Source organism: Staurois parvus, unplaced genomic scaffold (assembly GCF_062004578.1).
Source record: "Staurois parvus isolate SC_StPar_1 unplaced genomic scaffold, SC_StPar_1.0 ptg000470l, whole genome shotgun sequence".
Taxonomy (NCBI): Eukaryota; Metazoa; Chordata; class Amphibia; order Anura; family Ranidae; genus Staurois; species Staurois parvus.
This window is the reverse complement of record NW_028318266.1, coordinates 5,839,783-5,858,142: the sequence shown is the minus strand read 5'-3', so window position 1 is coordinate 5,858,142 and position 18,360 is coordinate 5,839,783. Positions and strand designations below refer to the sequence as shown.

The window sequence follows — 18,360 nt, the reverse complement described above, 5'->3', positions numbered from 1 at the left end:
TCAAACCATTTCACATACATTTTGTCCCGAGTGCTTTGTCCGGCGCCCTGCCTGCATTTTTACTGTTCTTTCTGCCTGGAAACTGAGAAACGTCCATGGCGTCCAAAAAGCGTCCCTTTAGGTCAAAAGCGGTTTTAGACCGGCTAGAGAACAGCGATAGTAAATCAGAACCACTTGCAGAATTGAGTGATAATGATTCGTGGGGGAAATTCCTCATCAGACACTGAAAACGATTCTGCGACTGAGCTCAGCGATGTGCAAACTTGGCGCTCTATTTCACATTTCAGTGTTTATGGTTTGATTACATTATTGAATTAAATTTAAATTATTTTTATGATTATTTATTAAATTATAATTTATGATTTCGTGTTTCAAGTTTTATCCTCCCCGGGATGTTTACTAGACTCTTGTTCAGACAGATTTCAGTGAGTTATTCCTAAGAATTACAGGCCTACAATAAAAAAAATACATATTTCCATGCAAAAAAATTTACCGCTTTGTGCACAGAAATATGGACATAATCAGACCGCTAGGGAGGTTAAAGTTCAGGTAAATGTTAACATACTGTATGTTTATTTACCCTCTTGGCACCGGCCGAATGCAAATGTGTGGCCTCCCGACGCCTGGGTCTAGACGCCGAGGGGCCGCACATTTGCGTTCTATTAAAAAAAACCATATGTGCTGAGAGCACACACGCGCGGTACTCATGAAAAGGTCTCTATCTCCTCTTTCGATCGGGCCCTTTCCCAATCATGTGACTGCTGTGACAGCGAATCATGGTGGTCACATGACCCTAAAACCCCGCCCTGCCTCCCCTTAAAGGGCCAGGAGGCGCCAGCGTCAAGGGGTTAAACGCATATAGAACACAAAGCAAACTTGGATACATTTGGATCCCAAAATATGATTTTTATCATAAAGCAGTGGAGCTTAAAGTGTTACTAAACCCACAACAGTACAATCAGTCTGTAGATGCAGTAAAGCGTGCTTGTTATACTCACTGTGGAACCTAAGGGGTTAATCCTCTGCATCGTGTAAATATGCTGTGTGATCCTGACTTCTCTGCAGCTCCTCTCTGTCAAACGTTCATGCTGATAAGACAGACTGAATCTGTAGCCCTTCTGCACATGCTCAGTTTAGTGTGTATTGCTAGAGAGGGTTTTTTTCTTGGGAGAGTGCATGTGATCAGCACATTACCAATCAGCACTGTGCATCCTCCTAGAGCAGAAAAAAAACTCCTGCAAGTCTTAACCAGTGCTCTGCTGAAGTCCCAAGACTGCTATATATTGCTGATGGGAAAAGGTATTTAGCAGTTTATATTTACTAAAATGATTGCATTTCCATGTTCTGTGTACTGTGGGAGACCAGATATAGTGAATGCAGGGACCTAGGTTTAGTAACACTTTAATAATACCACTGCTCAAACAAATTAAAGGGAGACTTTTTAATCAGAGTATAGTGTCTCCCAGCACAATCTCAAGAGCTTGGAGGAGATTCCAGGAGACAGGCAGTTACTCTAGGAGAGCTGGACAGGGCCGTAGAAGGTCCTTAAACCATCAGCAGGACCAGTATCTGCTCCTTTGTGCAAGGAGGAACAGGATGAGCACTGCCTGAACCCTACAAAATGGACTCCCAAAGGCCACTGGTGTGAATGTCTCTGACCAAACAATCAGAAATAGACTTCATGAGGGTGGCCTGAGGGCCCGATGTCCTCTAGTGGGCCCTGTGCTCACTGCCCGACACCATAGAGTTCGATTGGTATTTGCCATTGAACACCAGAATTGTCAGGTCCACCACTGGCACTCTGTGCTTTTCACAGATGAGAGCAGGTTCACCCTGAGCACATGTGACAGACATGAAAGGGTCTGGAGAAGCCGTGGAGAATGTTCTGCTGCCTGTAACATCGTTCGGCATGACCGTTTTGGTGGTGGGTCAGTGATGGTCTGGGGAGGCATATCCATGGAGGGACGCACAGACCTCTACAGGCTAGACAATGGCACCCTGAACGCCAATAGGTATCGGGATAAAATCCTTGGATCCATTGTCAGACCCTACGCTGGTGCAGTGGGTCCTGGGTTCCTCCTGGTGCACGACAATGCCCGGATTCATGTGGGGAGAGTATGCAGGCAGTTCCTGGAGGATGAAGGAATTGATACCATTGAATGGCCCTCACACTCGCTTGACCTAAATCCAATAGAACACCTTTGGCATATTTGTTTTGGTCCATCTGATGCTGCAGATCTGGGAGGAAATACCCCAAGACATCATCTGTTGTCTCATTAGGAGCATGCCCTAATGTTGTCAGGCATGCATAAAGGCATGTGGGGGCCATACAAACTACTGGGTACCCTTTTGAGTTGCTGCAATGAAATTTCAGCAAAATGAACTAGCCTTGTGCATCATTTTTTTACTTTCATTTTCAGGGGGGTCTTTGAATGCAGTCCTCTATAGGTTAATATATCTGTAAGTTCCCAACACATCACCCAGTCTATATCAGTATAGGTATCCAGCATGATATTTTTTGTCCCATTGAGATCTGATGTGTTTTCAAAGTGTTCCTTTAATTTTTTTTAAGCATTGTAGATTAGTACCATAGACCAAGCTGCAAACAAACCAATTTCCTTCTAGACTTTCATTCCATCCTGTGGTTCCTTCAATAACTTCTCTGAAACTGGAAGAGCTTTATTATCAAACCTAACATCTACTTAAGTTCTGTGTCTCCTATATAATCAAGGTCTACCTCTCCTCTGTTACTGATCCCATTCCTGTTGTATTATACAAAGCTTTTTAATCTCTAGGACTAAAGAATAACTCCAAATCATGACTTACAGAAGAAGAAACCAGGACTTTGTTTTTGTGAATTACGCTGAGAATTTTCCTAAGAGTTCTGTGGATTTTAGTTCATGTTATGTTATGCTGCTGCTGACCTTCTCCTTAAATATTATTATTATACAGTATTTATAAAGCGCCAATAGTTCGCTCAGCGCTGTACATTACAAAGGGGGACAGAACATGTGACAGAACAATACCAATACAATGCAAAACATGAGGGGATTGAGGGCCCTGCTCTTCCAAGCTTACAATCTAGGAGATATGTTACCTATTTATGAGGTTTGGGTTGACAAGATTGTTAATAGTAGGCACATGCTCCTTTAAATTTAAAGTAAAAATATATAAATAAAATACAATCCACCTTAAAGTGGTAGTGAACTCTTATTTGTAACTTTTACCTACAGGTAAGCTTCTCAAAAGCTTACCTGTAGGTAAAATAAATATCTTCTAAACGTGTGCCGTTTAGGAGATATTCTCTCTTCTTTAGATCTGGCGCATGCACTCTGAAGGGATGTGCCATGGGACTCCTGCTCGTATGCGTGGTAGTGATGTCATCGCGGCCCGGCCTGTCCGGCGGCCAGAGCCTGCAAACCTAGAAGAAAGACTGGGTGAAGATGGAAGCCTCTGCAGCGGTGACAGCGCTCCACTGGAGGGCCTCATTTTAAGGTAAGTCCTACATAATGTGCTAGTATGCAATGCAGTAGAAGAAGGAGAGGATCAGAGAAGTCAGGATCAAACATCCTTTTTAAACGATGCAGAGGATTAACCCCTTAGGTTCCATAGTGAGTATAACAAGCATGCTTTACTGCATCTACAGACCGATGTTACTGTTGTGAGTTCAGTAACACTTTAATATTAAGAAAAAGTGTAGCTGCCCTTTTAGGTTTTCAGCATTGTGTATATTCAAATATAATAAAAGTTACAGCACTTTACGCTATGCACTATAACACAACCATGCTCAAATCCATAAATAATAAACAATTTATTAGTCCCAATATATTAAGTGTGAAAAAAGTCCCACACCATACCGTGTGATAAGGTGCTCTATTAAATGATCTTTGTCTTCTTTAAAACAATCCAGTGCTCCCCCATGTGTGACACAACAGTGCATTCACCAAAGGCATATGACCCCTTAGCAAAAAGAAAGAGCATACAGACTTGGACAGACACACCAAAAGATAAATGTACTCATTGTTTAGCATTTATTAGCTTACCATGCACATAACATAGCTAAAACAAATGTACACTCACATGTTCAGGTGCCCCGAATCTCAGCACCAATACACTCTGCCCAAATGCTCTACAAGTCAAAGTCACCACTCCGCCTACTGGAGTCGGCGTGCGCTCCAAAGCCCTGAACCGGAAATTACATCACCATGTTATAGGAAATGATGGTTGTCATTCATCTTCTTCATGTTTCTCCATTATGATGCCTTCAGGAATCTCCGTGAAGATATCGTAATGGTGAAACATGTAGAACCCAGACTACGTTCATCATATCCGGTAACATGGTGAATAATATATTGTTTGTCATTAGTGGTTCAGAGTAGTGATGGGCCGAAAACTCCTTTATTCAGTTCGCGGTTGAACATACGAACCTACAGAATGTTCGACAGCGAACTTGGAACATGAACCGAACAATATACTGAGTGGTATCTTACCGCATCTGAGTATATAGTAAGATATCGCTCAGTTGCTAAAATATGGCATGAGTGATATTATTAAGTCATGTAGTATTCTAGTAGTAAAACATTAATTCATGTTTCAGCTGTCAGATCGGTTCCCCGCTGACAGCTGAATGTACAAAGAATTGTCAGCATTGCCCGACAATTAAAAACATTTTTTAAAAAACAGCATGGGGTCCCCCCTCCCATCCATACTAAGCCCTTTGGGTCTTGTATTGATTTTGACAGCAACCCCCACATCAAAAAAGAAAAATGGAGTGGGGGTCCCCCCAAAATCCATGCAAGATCCATATCTGAGCATGAAGCCTAGCAGGTCAGGAAAGGGGGGGAGAGCAAGCCGCCCCCCCTCCTGAACCATTCCAGGCCCCATGTTGATGGGGACAAGGGCCTCTTCCCCACAACCATTACCTGTGGTTGTGGGGGTCTGTGGGTGAGCTTATCAGAATATGGAAGCCCCCTTTGACAAGGGGGCCCCCAGATACCAGCCCCCCATGTGAATGAGTATGTGGTACATGGTACCACTACGCATTTACAAAAAAAAGACAGGAGACAGTCTTTTACAAGTCCTTGATTAAAAATTAAAAAACATGTCCCCAGAAGAAGATCCAACGTCAATCACAATGCCTTCCACCGCCATTACCCGAAAAAAGAAAAAAAAAGCACTCCGCTCGCAACTCCGGCTCCCAGCCAGCTGACAGCTTCTCCCCGATTACGGTTCTTATATACTGTCATGACATCACAAAGCCCCCTTGTGATGTCATCACGTGCTGTGATTGGCCAAACCATTGCACCTGACTAGAGATGGGCTGCATGTTCTAGTCAAACATAAGTTCGACTCAAACACAGGAGTTCAGCGGGCTATTTTCCCACTGTGCCCTATTCGTGTATATTCATTACTTACTATATGCCCATACTGCAATAACCTGAATGGTTGTCAACACACAAACAAGACAACCATGATTGAGTCCTAACAGTTTCCTTGAACCCAGAGTAAAGATTCAGAAATCTTATTTTTACGTAACAGTCTGAATTTATCACCACCCCCTCACCTTGGGAACTATAATTTTCTGCACACCCTGTATATGCATAGCTGAGGAATCCCCTCCATTGAAATGTTTAGCCTCATTGGTAGACTGATTTTTTTCTATATCCTATAAATGGTCATGCAGACGGTATCTCAAAAGTTGCAAATGATAACATACACCAAATATTTTGTGTTGCAATTTACAAAAGAGGAAATCTTATATCTTTTGTAAGAACTAATTGATAACAGGCTGCACATGTTTTTTTGGGGGGGTCATTGGGCTGCCATTCATCATGATAGATTTTGGATCAACTGTGCATTGCCAGATTATGTGATTGACTATGGATTAACACCTAAAGACTTTTTGTATGACGTGTATTTATTTAACGTGTGCCCCGTACTCATTCACTTAAAGGAACATGAATATCTTGAGGCCTCCATATGTTAATGATGCTTCCAGATTCCAGTAGTCTCAGGATGTGGGAAAGAGGCTCTTGTCTCTATGAACATGAGAACAATGTACTTTGTCAGGAGTTCCCCCTGACAAGGTAACCTCTCCATGTTTAGGGCATTTGCCCAAGCATAGATCAGCAGGGTGGCCACACATTCACTTGGCCTCCCTTTCCTTGCCCTGTCAGGCTTCATGCCTGTGTAAGGGTCTGGTGTGGATATTGGGGGAAAACTTGTTATTTTAATTTTTTTTTGCATAGGTTGTCCCATAAATCATCCAGGATAAGGATCTGGTATAGACTTTGGTGAGACCCCAAGCCATTTTTTTGGGTGGAGTCTGTTTGTGTGATTTGCTTATAAAAGGGTCCTTGGATATAGGATCTATTTTTCCCAAATAATATATTTGTTACGCTGATTTATTATTCATCTGCCTAAACAGTACAGGCAGGGTAAAAAAGAGAACCAAGTAGGATTTTTCCTTGCTGGAGATACCAGAAATGAGAATCTAAAAAAGGAAAGCTGCCATTTTAAAAATATTTATACTGTATACAGGATGTTCCAAACGTCTTGGAGAACTAAGAACAAATATTCTGTGGATGTAGACTGCCTCAAATCCTTCTGTCTCTTCATGTAATCTCAGACAGACACCATGATATTAACATCTGGGCTCTGTGGGGGCCAAACCATCCATTTCAGGAATTCTTGTTCTTTACACTGAAGATAGATTTTAATTACATTGACTGTATGTTGGGGGTTGTTGTTCTGCTGAAGAATAAATTTAGGACCAATCTCACACCTCCCTAATGGTATGGCATGATGGATAAGTATCTGTCTGTATTTCTCAGCACTGAAGACACCATTGATCTTGATCAAATCTCCAACTCCATTTGCGGAAATGCAGCCCTAAATTGGCAAGGAACCTCCACCATCCTTCAGCTTGTCCTGCAGACATTATTGTACCGCTCTCCAGTCCTTTGTGAAAAAACTGCCTTTTGCTGTGCTGCTGCCCAGTTGCTTCTATACACCCCCGGTAACGATGACCCCAAGCAAGCACTTCTTAACCATATATTCCAGGCTCTGCTTGCCCATATGTGGGCCCAGGACCAACATGGTGGGTGCTGGTGGGTGGATGGGAGGGAGGAGAGCAGACACACATCCTCTTTCCTCCCCTTCTAGTTAGTGATCTAGAAATCGATGTGTATGATGTCACATCCTGGGTCACCCTGTATTGAATTGCATTGCAATTTGCTTTACAGAGAACCTGTCATCAAAAAATCCACACATAGATAATTTTTTGTCCCCTGTGTGATGAAAAAAAAATTAAGCCAACATTTTTCAAATGTATTGTCTGTTTTTTTTATTACAAATAAGAAAGGTTAATCAATGAAGATTTGAAATTATTTTCTATATACAAAGTCCCCCCAAAAATATTGTACTGTATAAGGGTGCAAGTAAGCACGTCAGAGTAATAAACTGGTATGCATTAGTTAGCAATTATAAACATATGGTTGCTAATGTGTGACTTGAATGAGTGTGTCTTAGTGTGTCTTAGGAGGTTATGAGATAAGACAGGAAGGTGGGGGAGGTAAACAGGATCATCAGCGTATTAGGCATGGAAGCTGTATTGTGGTGTCCTAAGATGTTAAAATGATGTCAAGGTTAAACATTTAGAATGCGTCAATGAGACATTCCAATTTTTATAGAATCTGGGAACCTTAAGGTGGGCTTTGGCATGGATACTGTATATTCCATCATACAGTGGTTGTGTAGAATAAATATTACTTCCATGACTGAGGGAGGATGAGGAGATCTCCATTTTCTGGCTATAACCAGGCAGGAGGCTATGAAGATGTGAGATACAATTGTATGAGTAGAGCTAGGCCAGAAATCAATATTCAGACCTAATATAATGATCTGTGGAGAGATAGAAACAGTGACTGAGGTAATGGAAGAAAGACATTTTGTGAGAATAACCCAAAAGTTATTAAGCACTGGACAATGCCACCAGATATGTAGAGAAGTCCCAGTGTGTCCACAGTTCCTCCAGAAAGTGTTGGGCATACATTTGTGCAAGCTTAGATGGAGTAAGATACCAGTTGTGTAGAAGTTTCTGTATGGATTCCCAATGAAGTATACATCTAGATGTTTTTAGCAGCCATTGAAGGGAATGGTACCATTCTTGAGGGGCTCCTAATTCCATTCTCCCTTGTTTAGGTATCCAACTGATTGCATCTACCTCTCGCTTATCTTTTCTAACCTTGTTTCTAAACTAAAAATGATGTATGAGACCTCCAACATGTCTGAGCTTCCTGGGCAGGTCACATTGCTTTATTCAAGATGTATCTCTTACCACATGTACTGTATGCCATCCGTACTATTCCTCTCCCCTTTCTACAATGCCTTCTCCATAATATACAAACCAACATTTATCTGGGACAGGAAATTAAACTTTCTCAAGTTCAAACTAAGCATGGGGAAGAAAAAGTGACTTTGAACATTGCATGGTTGTTGGTGGCAGACGGGCTGATCTGAGTATTTCAAAAACTGCTGATTTACTGGGAGTTTCACATACAACCATCTCTAGGGTTTACAGAGAATGGTCTGAAAAATAGAAAATATCCAGTGAGTGGCAGTTGTGTGCAGGAAAATTCCTTGTTGATGTCAGAGGTCAGAGGAGAATGAGCAGACTGGTTCAAGATGATAGAAAGGCAACAGTAACTCATGTCAATATGGATCAAAATCTTCTGGGTTGAATGACATGGCTCATCATTCCATCCTAAAGACAAGGGACATCTTGTGGCAAAACATAAGTGCTCCGGGGTGTAGGTACATACTGAAGGTATGTATTGAAGCCTGAGCTTCTTCCTTTATTTTGAGCCCTGCCTGAGGGACCATTTCCATTAACCAGATCCCGACCGCCCTATAGCGGTTTTACTGCTACAGGACAGCTGCTCTTTGCAGAATCACACACACACACACATATATATATATATATATATATATATATATATATAAATATATATATACACATCAATCTGAACTTCTGGGTAGGGGGCGTGTGTGTGCCACTGGCATGCCACTTCTGCTGTGATTTGTCACATCAGAAGCTGATCAGTGGGTGCTGGACAATGGATCCAACTGGTACTCACTGATTGGTGAGGAGACACACTGGATGGAGTTCTGATTAAGTAAATGATGCAGAGCTCCATCCTGTCAGCCGGGATGTGCTGAATTTTGTTTCCCTGTAAAGCAAGGAATAAAATCCAGCACATCCTTTTGTGGAAGCAAGACACTGTACACACAAAAACACTGGTTAGGCACACAGTTAACCCTTTGATCACCTTAGATGTTTAACCCCTACCCAGCCAGTGTCATTAGTACAGTGATTAGTGTATATTGTTAGCACTGATCGCTGTGTTAGTGTCACTGGTTCCCACAAAGTGTCAGTTAGTGTCAGATTGTCCACCGCAATATCGCAGTCCTGCAAAAATTTGCTGATCGCCGCCATTACTAGTGTAAAAAATAAATAAATAAATAGAAATTCCAGTATATATCCCTTAGTTTGTAAACACTAAAACGTATGCGCAAACCAATTGATATACACTTCTTGGGTTTTTCTTACCAAAAATATGTAGCCGAATACATATTGGCCTAAATTTATGAAGAAATTTGATGTTTTACATTTTTTATTGGATATGTTTTATAGCAAAACGTAAAAAAATATAGTTTTTTTTTTTTCAAAATTTTCAGTCATGTTTTGTTTATAGCACAAAAAAACAAAAAAAAAACACCAAAGGAAGCTCTATTTGTGATGAAAAAAAAAATTACAAAAATTTCATTTATGTACAGCATTGCATGACCGGGCAATTGTCAGTTAAAGTAACGCAGTGCCGTATTGCAAAAAATGCCCTGGTCATGAAGAGGGGTAAACCTTCCGGAGGTCAAGTGATTAAAAAAAATGTTTACAGTTGTGCTTTGATTCCATTAGATCACCATAAAGCTTGAGAACCAGTAGAACAGATAGAGAAATAAGCAGTGGAAGGTTTCCTTTAAAACATTATATTGATGTTTTAAAGGAATAAACAATTATTTACTACAGTATTTTATGTTAAAACATTATATTGATAAAAACATGTTCATTATTTTTTTTTTATTAAAGTCACGAAACATAAACCCATAGAGATCTTGATTACTCTCTATGGATTCTTTAATCTACAAAGAAATATATAAATACTTGTATGAAAAAGGGTTTTCTATTGCAACAGCTGAGCTTACCCATTGGTACACTTTAGGTATAGGTACCTAGGTATCTATAGGTAGGTAGCTAGGTATATTAGGTACAGTATGTACTGAACATATTTTTTTCTATCTCACTTTATTCAATTTTTCCATTTATGGCCTCTTCTATGTTTTTTTTTATTTGTTAAAAGTTAAATAAAAGTACTGGCAAACAAAACTTGTATAAAGAAAATTCATGTGATTTTATACCTTTGATGTTGCAAATTGATTTTATGTATGGACTATATTTGCAATGCTGACATTTTAATATGCTGTTATAATTTTAAAAAAATCTTGTGTTTTTGTTGGTTTATTTCACTTAAATCTTAACTACATATGGATTTCCATCAGAGATCGCTACTAAATAGAGTAAGTATTTTTTTTAAGGCTAACTTCACTAAGCTACATTTACATTAAATTTAAATTTGTCATAATGATGATTATTTTCATCAATAAGGACAATATACAGTGAAGGAAATGCGTATTTGCTCCCCTGCTGATTTTGAATGTTTGCCCCTCACAAAGAAATGATCGGTCTAAGCATCGAATGGTAGGTGTATTGTAACACTGAGAGACAGAATGTTACTTCCATTTGTGAATGATTGCACCAACTGTTGTCACTAGAGATGAGCGAATCGAACTTGGCGAAGTGGAATTCGTTTCGAATATTAGGAAAAATTTGATTCGCATCGAATCCGAATTTTAGCAAACTTCGGATGCACGAATCGAATTTTCCCCGATCAGCCGGCAAAAGTGTCACTGCAGAGAGCTCCGCTATTTCTGACAGTTCTGACAGTTCATTTACAGCGGTTGAAACATTGTATCTATTTGTTTCCATTTAGGATACAGATGTTTTTATTCGGAAATAAATAGATACAATGTTTCAACCGCTGTAAATGTGAAGGAACTGTCAGAGAACTGTCAGAAATAGCGGAGCTCTCTGCAGATACACTTTTTGCTGTACTGGAATTCTTCTTCTTTTCATTCTTCTTCTTCTTTTCATTCTTCTTCTTCTTTTCATTCTTCTTTTCATTCTTCTTCTTCTTTTCATTCTTCTTCTTCTTCTTTTCATTCTTCTTTTCATTCTTCTTCTTTTCATTCTTCTTCTTTTCATTCTTCTTCTTCTTCTTTTCATTCTTCTTCTTTTCATTCTTCTTTTCATTCTTCTTCTTCTTCTTTTCATTCTTCTTCTTTTTTTCATTCTTCTTTTCATTCTTCTTCTTCTTCTTTTCATTCTTCTTCTTCTTCTTTTCATTCTTCTTTTCATTCTTCTTTTCATTCTTCTTCTTCTTCTTCTTCTTTTCATTCTTCTTTTCATTCTTCTCATTCTTCTTTTCATTCTTCTTTTCATTCTTCTTCTCATTCTTCTTTTCATTCTTCTTCTTCTTCTTTTCATTCTTCTTCTTCTTTTCATTCTTCTTCTTTTCATTCTTCTTTTCATTCTTCTTCTTTTCATTCTTCTTCTTCTCATTCTTCTTTTCATTCTTCTTCTTCTTCTTTTCATTCTTCTTCTTCTTCTTTTCATTCTTCTTCTTTTCATTCTTCTTCTTTTCATTCTTCTTTTCATTCTTCTTCTTCTTTTCATTCTTCTTCTTTTCATTCTTCTTCTTCTTCTTTTCATTCTTCTTTTCATTCTTCTTCTTCTTCTTTTCATTCTTCTTCTTTTCATTCTTCTTTTCATTCTTCTTCTTCTTCTTCTTCTTCTTTGTCGTGCCCCGTGACTGCCCAAATGAGTGAAGTGTGCGGTGATTCTAAGATCGACGGCACTCATCTGCATGTCATACTGACTGACAGTATTATTTCTCTTCCCCAGCAGACTCCAAGGGCATTTAAATTAAAGGTACAGTGTTCTGCACTAATATAAAGGCTCTCTGAAGCCTAGAAACCCTTTAAATAAGTTAAATTCGCGGCGAATAAATTTGCATCGAATCGAATTTCTCCCGCAAATTCGGCGAATCAGCCGAATCGAATTTTTGAATAATTCGCTCATCTCTAGTTGCTTGTCACCTTCTCACCAAGCTGCTTGGCCATAGTTTGGTAGCCCAGTCCAGCCTTGTGTAGGTCTACAATCGTGTCCCTGACATCCTTGGACAGCTTTCATCTTATTGATGAAAATAATCATCATTATGACAAATATAAATTTCTCTAGATTAATACACTCAGCATTGTTTTCCACTTCTGTCATGGCATTAAATTGCATTTGAACCCAACAACTAAAATTATACAGTTATAGTAACCCTTTTTGCCTTCTAAATGTTGTTGTGCAAGGATTTTACATACAGTATTATGTATGTTCTGCATATGTATCTGTATATGTCATTTTGTGTTTGTCCGTAGTTTTCACTTTAGGTCTGTCCTACTTATAAGTAGATATATAATGTTGAAAGCTCCCGTTCTAAATGTGGTTTGGAATGTACAGTAAACAAAAGTTCGATTATTTAGTATCATTAACTTTGCAAAGTGAACATGCACTTTTATTTTTTACTGCTAAAATGAAATAAATAATTAATAATAATTATATATATATATATATATATATATATATATATATATATATATAAATAAATGTATTTTCTTATGTCCCACAGACCACACACAAAGGTAATGTCACTACTTTCATCTTTTTGGGATTCAGCAGCATGGCCCTGTACAATCTGCTTCTCTTCACCTTGCTGCTTATTATATACATTATGACAATATTTGGGAACTTTTTGATCATCATGCTGGTGTGGTACAGTAAGACCCTTCATTCCCCCATGTACTTTTTTATCTCCCAACTCTCTGTATCTGACATCATACTGATCACAGATATTGCTCCCAACATGTTAAATATTGTCCTACATGGGCGGACCTCCATATCCTTTTCTGGTTGCATATTTCAGTATTTAGTTTATTCCTCAATAGAAGCATTTGAATGTTACCTTCTGACGGTGATGTCCTATGACCGCTATGTAGCCATCTGCTCTCCTCTGCATTATGTCTCCATTATGAAACAAACTTTTTGCAATAATTTAGTTCTTGCATCCTGGCTGTTGAGTTGTTCTATAACATCTAGTTTTACACTCGGCATGTGTCAATTAGAATTCTGTGGACCAAACATTATTGACTACTTCTATTGTGACATAAATCCTCTTTTGGAACTCTCTTGTTCAGATACATCCAAAGTTCGAATGGAGGCCACCTTGTTGTGCTTTCCTGTGCTAATATTACCCTTCCTTCTGATTGTGGTTTCATATACTAATATTGTTCTAACTCTGTTAAAGATCTCCTCCTTTTCGGGAACACTGAAGTCCTTTTCCACGTGTAGCTCCCATCTCACCGTTGTGTTTATGTTTTATGGAACCTTAACTGCCACATATATGATTCCCAAAGAAGGACAATCACGAACCACCAGAAAGATAATGCCATTGTTGTACACTGTTTTTACTCCCTTTCTAAATCCTTTCATCTACAGCTTGAGAAACAAAGATATTCAGGAAATTGTAAGAAATGTTGTATATAACCAAAAGCTTATTATTCAAAACCCTTAATGAAAATCAATTCCTAGTTTCAGACCCTGTTGTCAAAAGGTAATTTTATTAAACTGTTTTAGGGCAATACGGTCATTTTATTACACTGAATATTTCTTTAAATTCATATAGATCCTTGAAGTAACTTGGAAACATTGGCCTCCCAAGGTATAACCTCAACCACAAACAGGGGTGGACTGACAACTCATGGGGCCCCTGGGCAATAGGAATTTATGGGGCCCCTGTGTCCTTGCCCACACTCAAACCACACCCAAAAAAGCCTATGAAAGGTACCAGGGGCATCTCATGGGGCTCACTACTGACCCCGGGCCCTCGGGCACTGCCCGAGTGGCTAAATGGTCAGCCCACCCCTGACCACAAAGCAGCAGCAAACATTCTTTGGTTCCCCCAGTTACTCCTCTGGAACTGGGAAATCTTTATTTTCTATTCAAACTTCTGTTTCAGTGATGGGCCTACATACCCAAGACTCCCCTCTGCTCTATTGTACATTAAAAACCTTTTTTACCTCCAAGAGTAAATATTTATACTATACCAATCCTCCCTGATGATGTCATTTCTTGTCAAAATGCAATGGGTGTGGCTTAGTTGTGATGTCATCACTCTAGGTGCTGGTGGGTGTCTGGTGTTCCAAGCTGCCAGGTTTGAAATGTATTCAATATAGGTGAGTGGCAGTACGTCTTCATGTGTATGTGAACTGTATATGTAGATAAGATGTGTTTGAGTTTACTACACTATGGTCTGCACATACTCATTTTTCATTTACTTCTGCTTACACATGGAGCCTGAGAGCTGCTGGGCATGTATAATTAAAGCACTGTTGACCATTTTTAACTCAGAATGGTCCATAACTTTCAATAAGAGGCTTGCAGCTTTATTTTTTTTTCATGGTGCTGGCACCTACAATAGGACTGAGTGGAACCTTGGAACATGGAAGTTTGGCTTAAGTATGTGGGCACTTGAATATCGTATTTTACCATTTATGTCTGAATGGTTCATTTCCTTTGATAAGAAGCTTATTTTTCCTGTTTACATGTTAGAGAAATGAGGTTCAATGAGGTTCCATAGAAATGTAATGTGATTTAATTGGGAGCAGAAAATATGAACCATGCCATAAGATATCAGGTGTAATGAAATGCAAAGTAAGGACCCTTCTGTGGCGTCATTGTGTAACCCGAAGTCCATTGGAGGCCATCTTCCTTACTAGCCAGATTGCTTGTACACACACCCTATTGCAATCTTTTATATATGCTTTTTTATACTATGTTGGATTCTCCATTTTTGTTTCATATATTAATTTGATGGATGGAGGAGTATCTGTGAGTTTCCCTGTGCAGAGATATGTGCCGATTCAAGCATCAATTACAAGGGATACGCTAGAGGAGACCTCCATGGGATTCATATACCAAATCATTCCATGATCTTCCTTTAACCAAAGGATCATGGATATCTGGTAAGTGTGCATGGTGTGATTTGGTGGAGGCCCTTTCTAACCTTTCTAGGATATAACCTTGGATGTGGTAATTTTTTCTTACTGTTGCGTTTTGGACACTTCTAACCTAATAATTGTTCACATTGGGAATTTTTTTTATGAATTTGTGATTTTGTTTTTATGATATTTTGTATTTATTTATGTATGTATTTATTTGCTTTCTGTCATAGCACAGCACATTTTTTACTCTATCTAAAAATATGAATACAAGCTACACTCTGGGGGAGAACCTCTGGGGGAATCAAAGACAGAGAAAGATCTGGGGGTCCTTGTTTATAACAGACTCAGCAATAGCATGCAATGCCAAGCTGCAGCAAGCAATGCCAGCAGGCTTTTAGCATGCACTAAAAAGGGGAAACACACAAGAGATAAAACTATAATTCTACCAGTTTACAAAACTTTGGTTTTGGTTTTGGTCTTGAGTATGCCGCCCAGTTCTGGTCACCAGTCCTCAGGAAGGATGTGCTGGAACTGGAGAAAGTCCAGAGAAGGGCAACAACATGAATAAGAGGACTGGGGGACCTCCATTATGAGGAACAATTGCAAACAATAAACTTATCCTCTCTAGAAAAGAGACGCTTAAGAGGGTATATGATAGCAAAATACAAATATCTTAATGGCTATTCCAATATTGGGAGGAAACTATTCAGTCTCAGGTCACTTAAGAAGACATGTGGCCAGTCAATGAAGTTGGACGAGAATCCAACACAAGTATCCACTTTTGAAACTCTCCATTGAACCCTTCTCAGCAACCTAATTTTCACTTTCAGATCTACAGGATCCTGACTGTGCCAAATATTCTTAGGTTTTTCAACCATTTTCCATTTTTCTAACCTATGGATACAGATTTCTCAACAGAATTTAATTTTAAAACTTGTCAAAAAAAACCTTGTTTTCCCCATAGATCATGAATACGCCCACTGTTACATGAACATTAGTGATCTTATTGTCAAGATGACAAATGTCATAGAACTGTAGTCAAGGTAAATTATACATACTGATAGGTTTGGAAAGTTAAAGTGTGTTTATTTATGCTATCCGCCAGGATCTACCATGTTTGATGTAACTGTTTCTAATATACCTGTACATAAAGTCTATTTGTCAAATATTCCTTCATGTTCCATTTATGATCCTGTTATGGAACATGATGTATGAGCATGATAGAAGTCTGACTGAAAAAGCATGCCTTTTTTTGTGCATTACATTTGTAATTTTCCATAGGTTTTCTATTTCCTTTCAACCTTACTATTATTATTGAGGCAACAGTTTGTGCAGTGCTTTAAAATATATAGGAAAAGGGAGACAGTACAGCTATAATATAATCAAAACAAGAGGATTAAGAGAGCCCTACTCATAAGAGCTTACAATCTAATAGGGTGGGGCAAGTGGAACAAAAGGTTGTAACAATAGGGAATGAGCTGATGGAAGTGATAAATATCTATTCGGAGGTATGATAAGCTTCTCTAAAGAGGTGAGTTTTTAGGGATTGCCTAAAGGCAGCGATGGTAGGGGATAGCCAGAAAGATTGAGGTTGAGCATTCCAGAGGATGGGAGAGGCTCTGGCAAAGTCCTGGAGATGAGAATGGGAGGAGGAGACAAGGGAGCTTGAGAGCAGGAGATCATGAGAGGAGCAGAGAGGATGGTTTGGGTGATGCCTGGAGACAAGATTGGTGATGTATCTTGAAGCAGAGTTGTGGATGGCTTTGTATGTTGTTGTTAGTAGTTTTAATTTAATTCACTGGGCCATAGGAAGTCAGCGGAGGGATTGACAGAGAGGGGTGGCAAACACTGAGTGGTTGGTAAGGTAGATGATCCTGGAAGCAAAATTTCCATTTTTAGTTTAATCTCTTTCTCTGACTTTCTGGTCAAAATATTACTTATGGATGAGGACCCCAGAGCTCAGCATGGACTTTTGAGGTAACGCAGAGAAACCACAACACAAAATAAAATTAAAAAATGGGGCAAAACACAGCCCTCAAGATATTTTATTAGTATAAATCATGAAAATACACACAGGTGTCAAAAAAACCCACAAAACCATCATAGATATGTTTATTTGCTTAGATTATGCCTCTCTATGCCTCTCTGTTTTTAATAAAAACAATTCAATTTTATTATTTTTAAACACTTTGTGCAACAAAATGGAAAAAAATTCCAGTTAATGTGTATTATCTTCTACCATCCCAGAAATTTCCTCTACGTGTTTTGCAGGACCTGTAGCCTGCTTCCTCAGAAGGATATACAAAGAGGTCAGGCGCTATGCAATATTGCCTAGTATAAAAGGAAAAAGAAAGAACACCATATATTGTAACTAGAGATGAGCGAATCGAACTCGGCGAAGTGGAATTCGTTTCGAATATTAGAAAAATTTTGATTCGCACCGAATCCGAAAATTAGCAGACTTCGGATGCGCGAATCGAAATTTTTCCAAAAATGGCGGCGACATGTGCGGCGACGGAGCAGGGATCTCTGGGAAGGCGCGCAGACAAGGCGCGCTGACCCATAATGCATTCATTCATGACATGTGATCGCATTAGCCAATCAGCAGCCAGCCAGCCAGCACTGTGTAATGGTGGAGCTATAAATTGCGGCCATCTTACAATTCTCCATTTGCCTCTGGTCATTCAAGAGAGACAGATCTCTCTGTATTAGGGACACAGAACCGTTACTTAGGGACACAGAACCGTTACTTAGGGACACAGAACCGTTACTTAGGGACACAGAATCGTTACTTAGGGACACAGAACCGTTACTTAGGGACACAGAATTGTTACTCAGGGACAGACACAGAATTGTTACTCAGGGACAGACACAGAATTGTTACTGAGGGACACAGAATTGTTACTGAGGGACACAGAATTGTTACTCAGGGACACAGAATTGTTACTCAGGGACACAGAATTGTTACTCAGGGACAGACACAGAATTGTTACTGAGGGACACAGAATTGTTACTGAGGGACACAGAATTGTTACTCAGGGACACAGAATTGTTACTCAGGGACACAGAATTGTTACTCAGGGACAGACACAGAATTGTTACTGAGGGACACAGAATTGTTACTGAGGGACACAG

The 18,360-nt window shown here is 39.3% G+C and overlaps 1 protein-coding gene across 1 annotated transcript; it reads left to right on the top strand.

The window, feature by feature from the left end:
- The first annotated feature begins 12,905 nt into the window (after positions 1–12,905).
- Positions 12,906–13,852, top strand: LOC149452652 (olfactory receptor 1468-like). The gene has a single exon (XM_089689233.1). It carries the CDS (start codon positions 12,906–12,908, stop codon positions 13,794–13,796), a length of 891 nt encoding a protein of 296 aa, XP_089545359.1. The 3' UTR covers positions 13,797–13,852.
- The last annotated feature ends 4,508 nt before the right edge of the window (positions 13,853–18,360 follow it).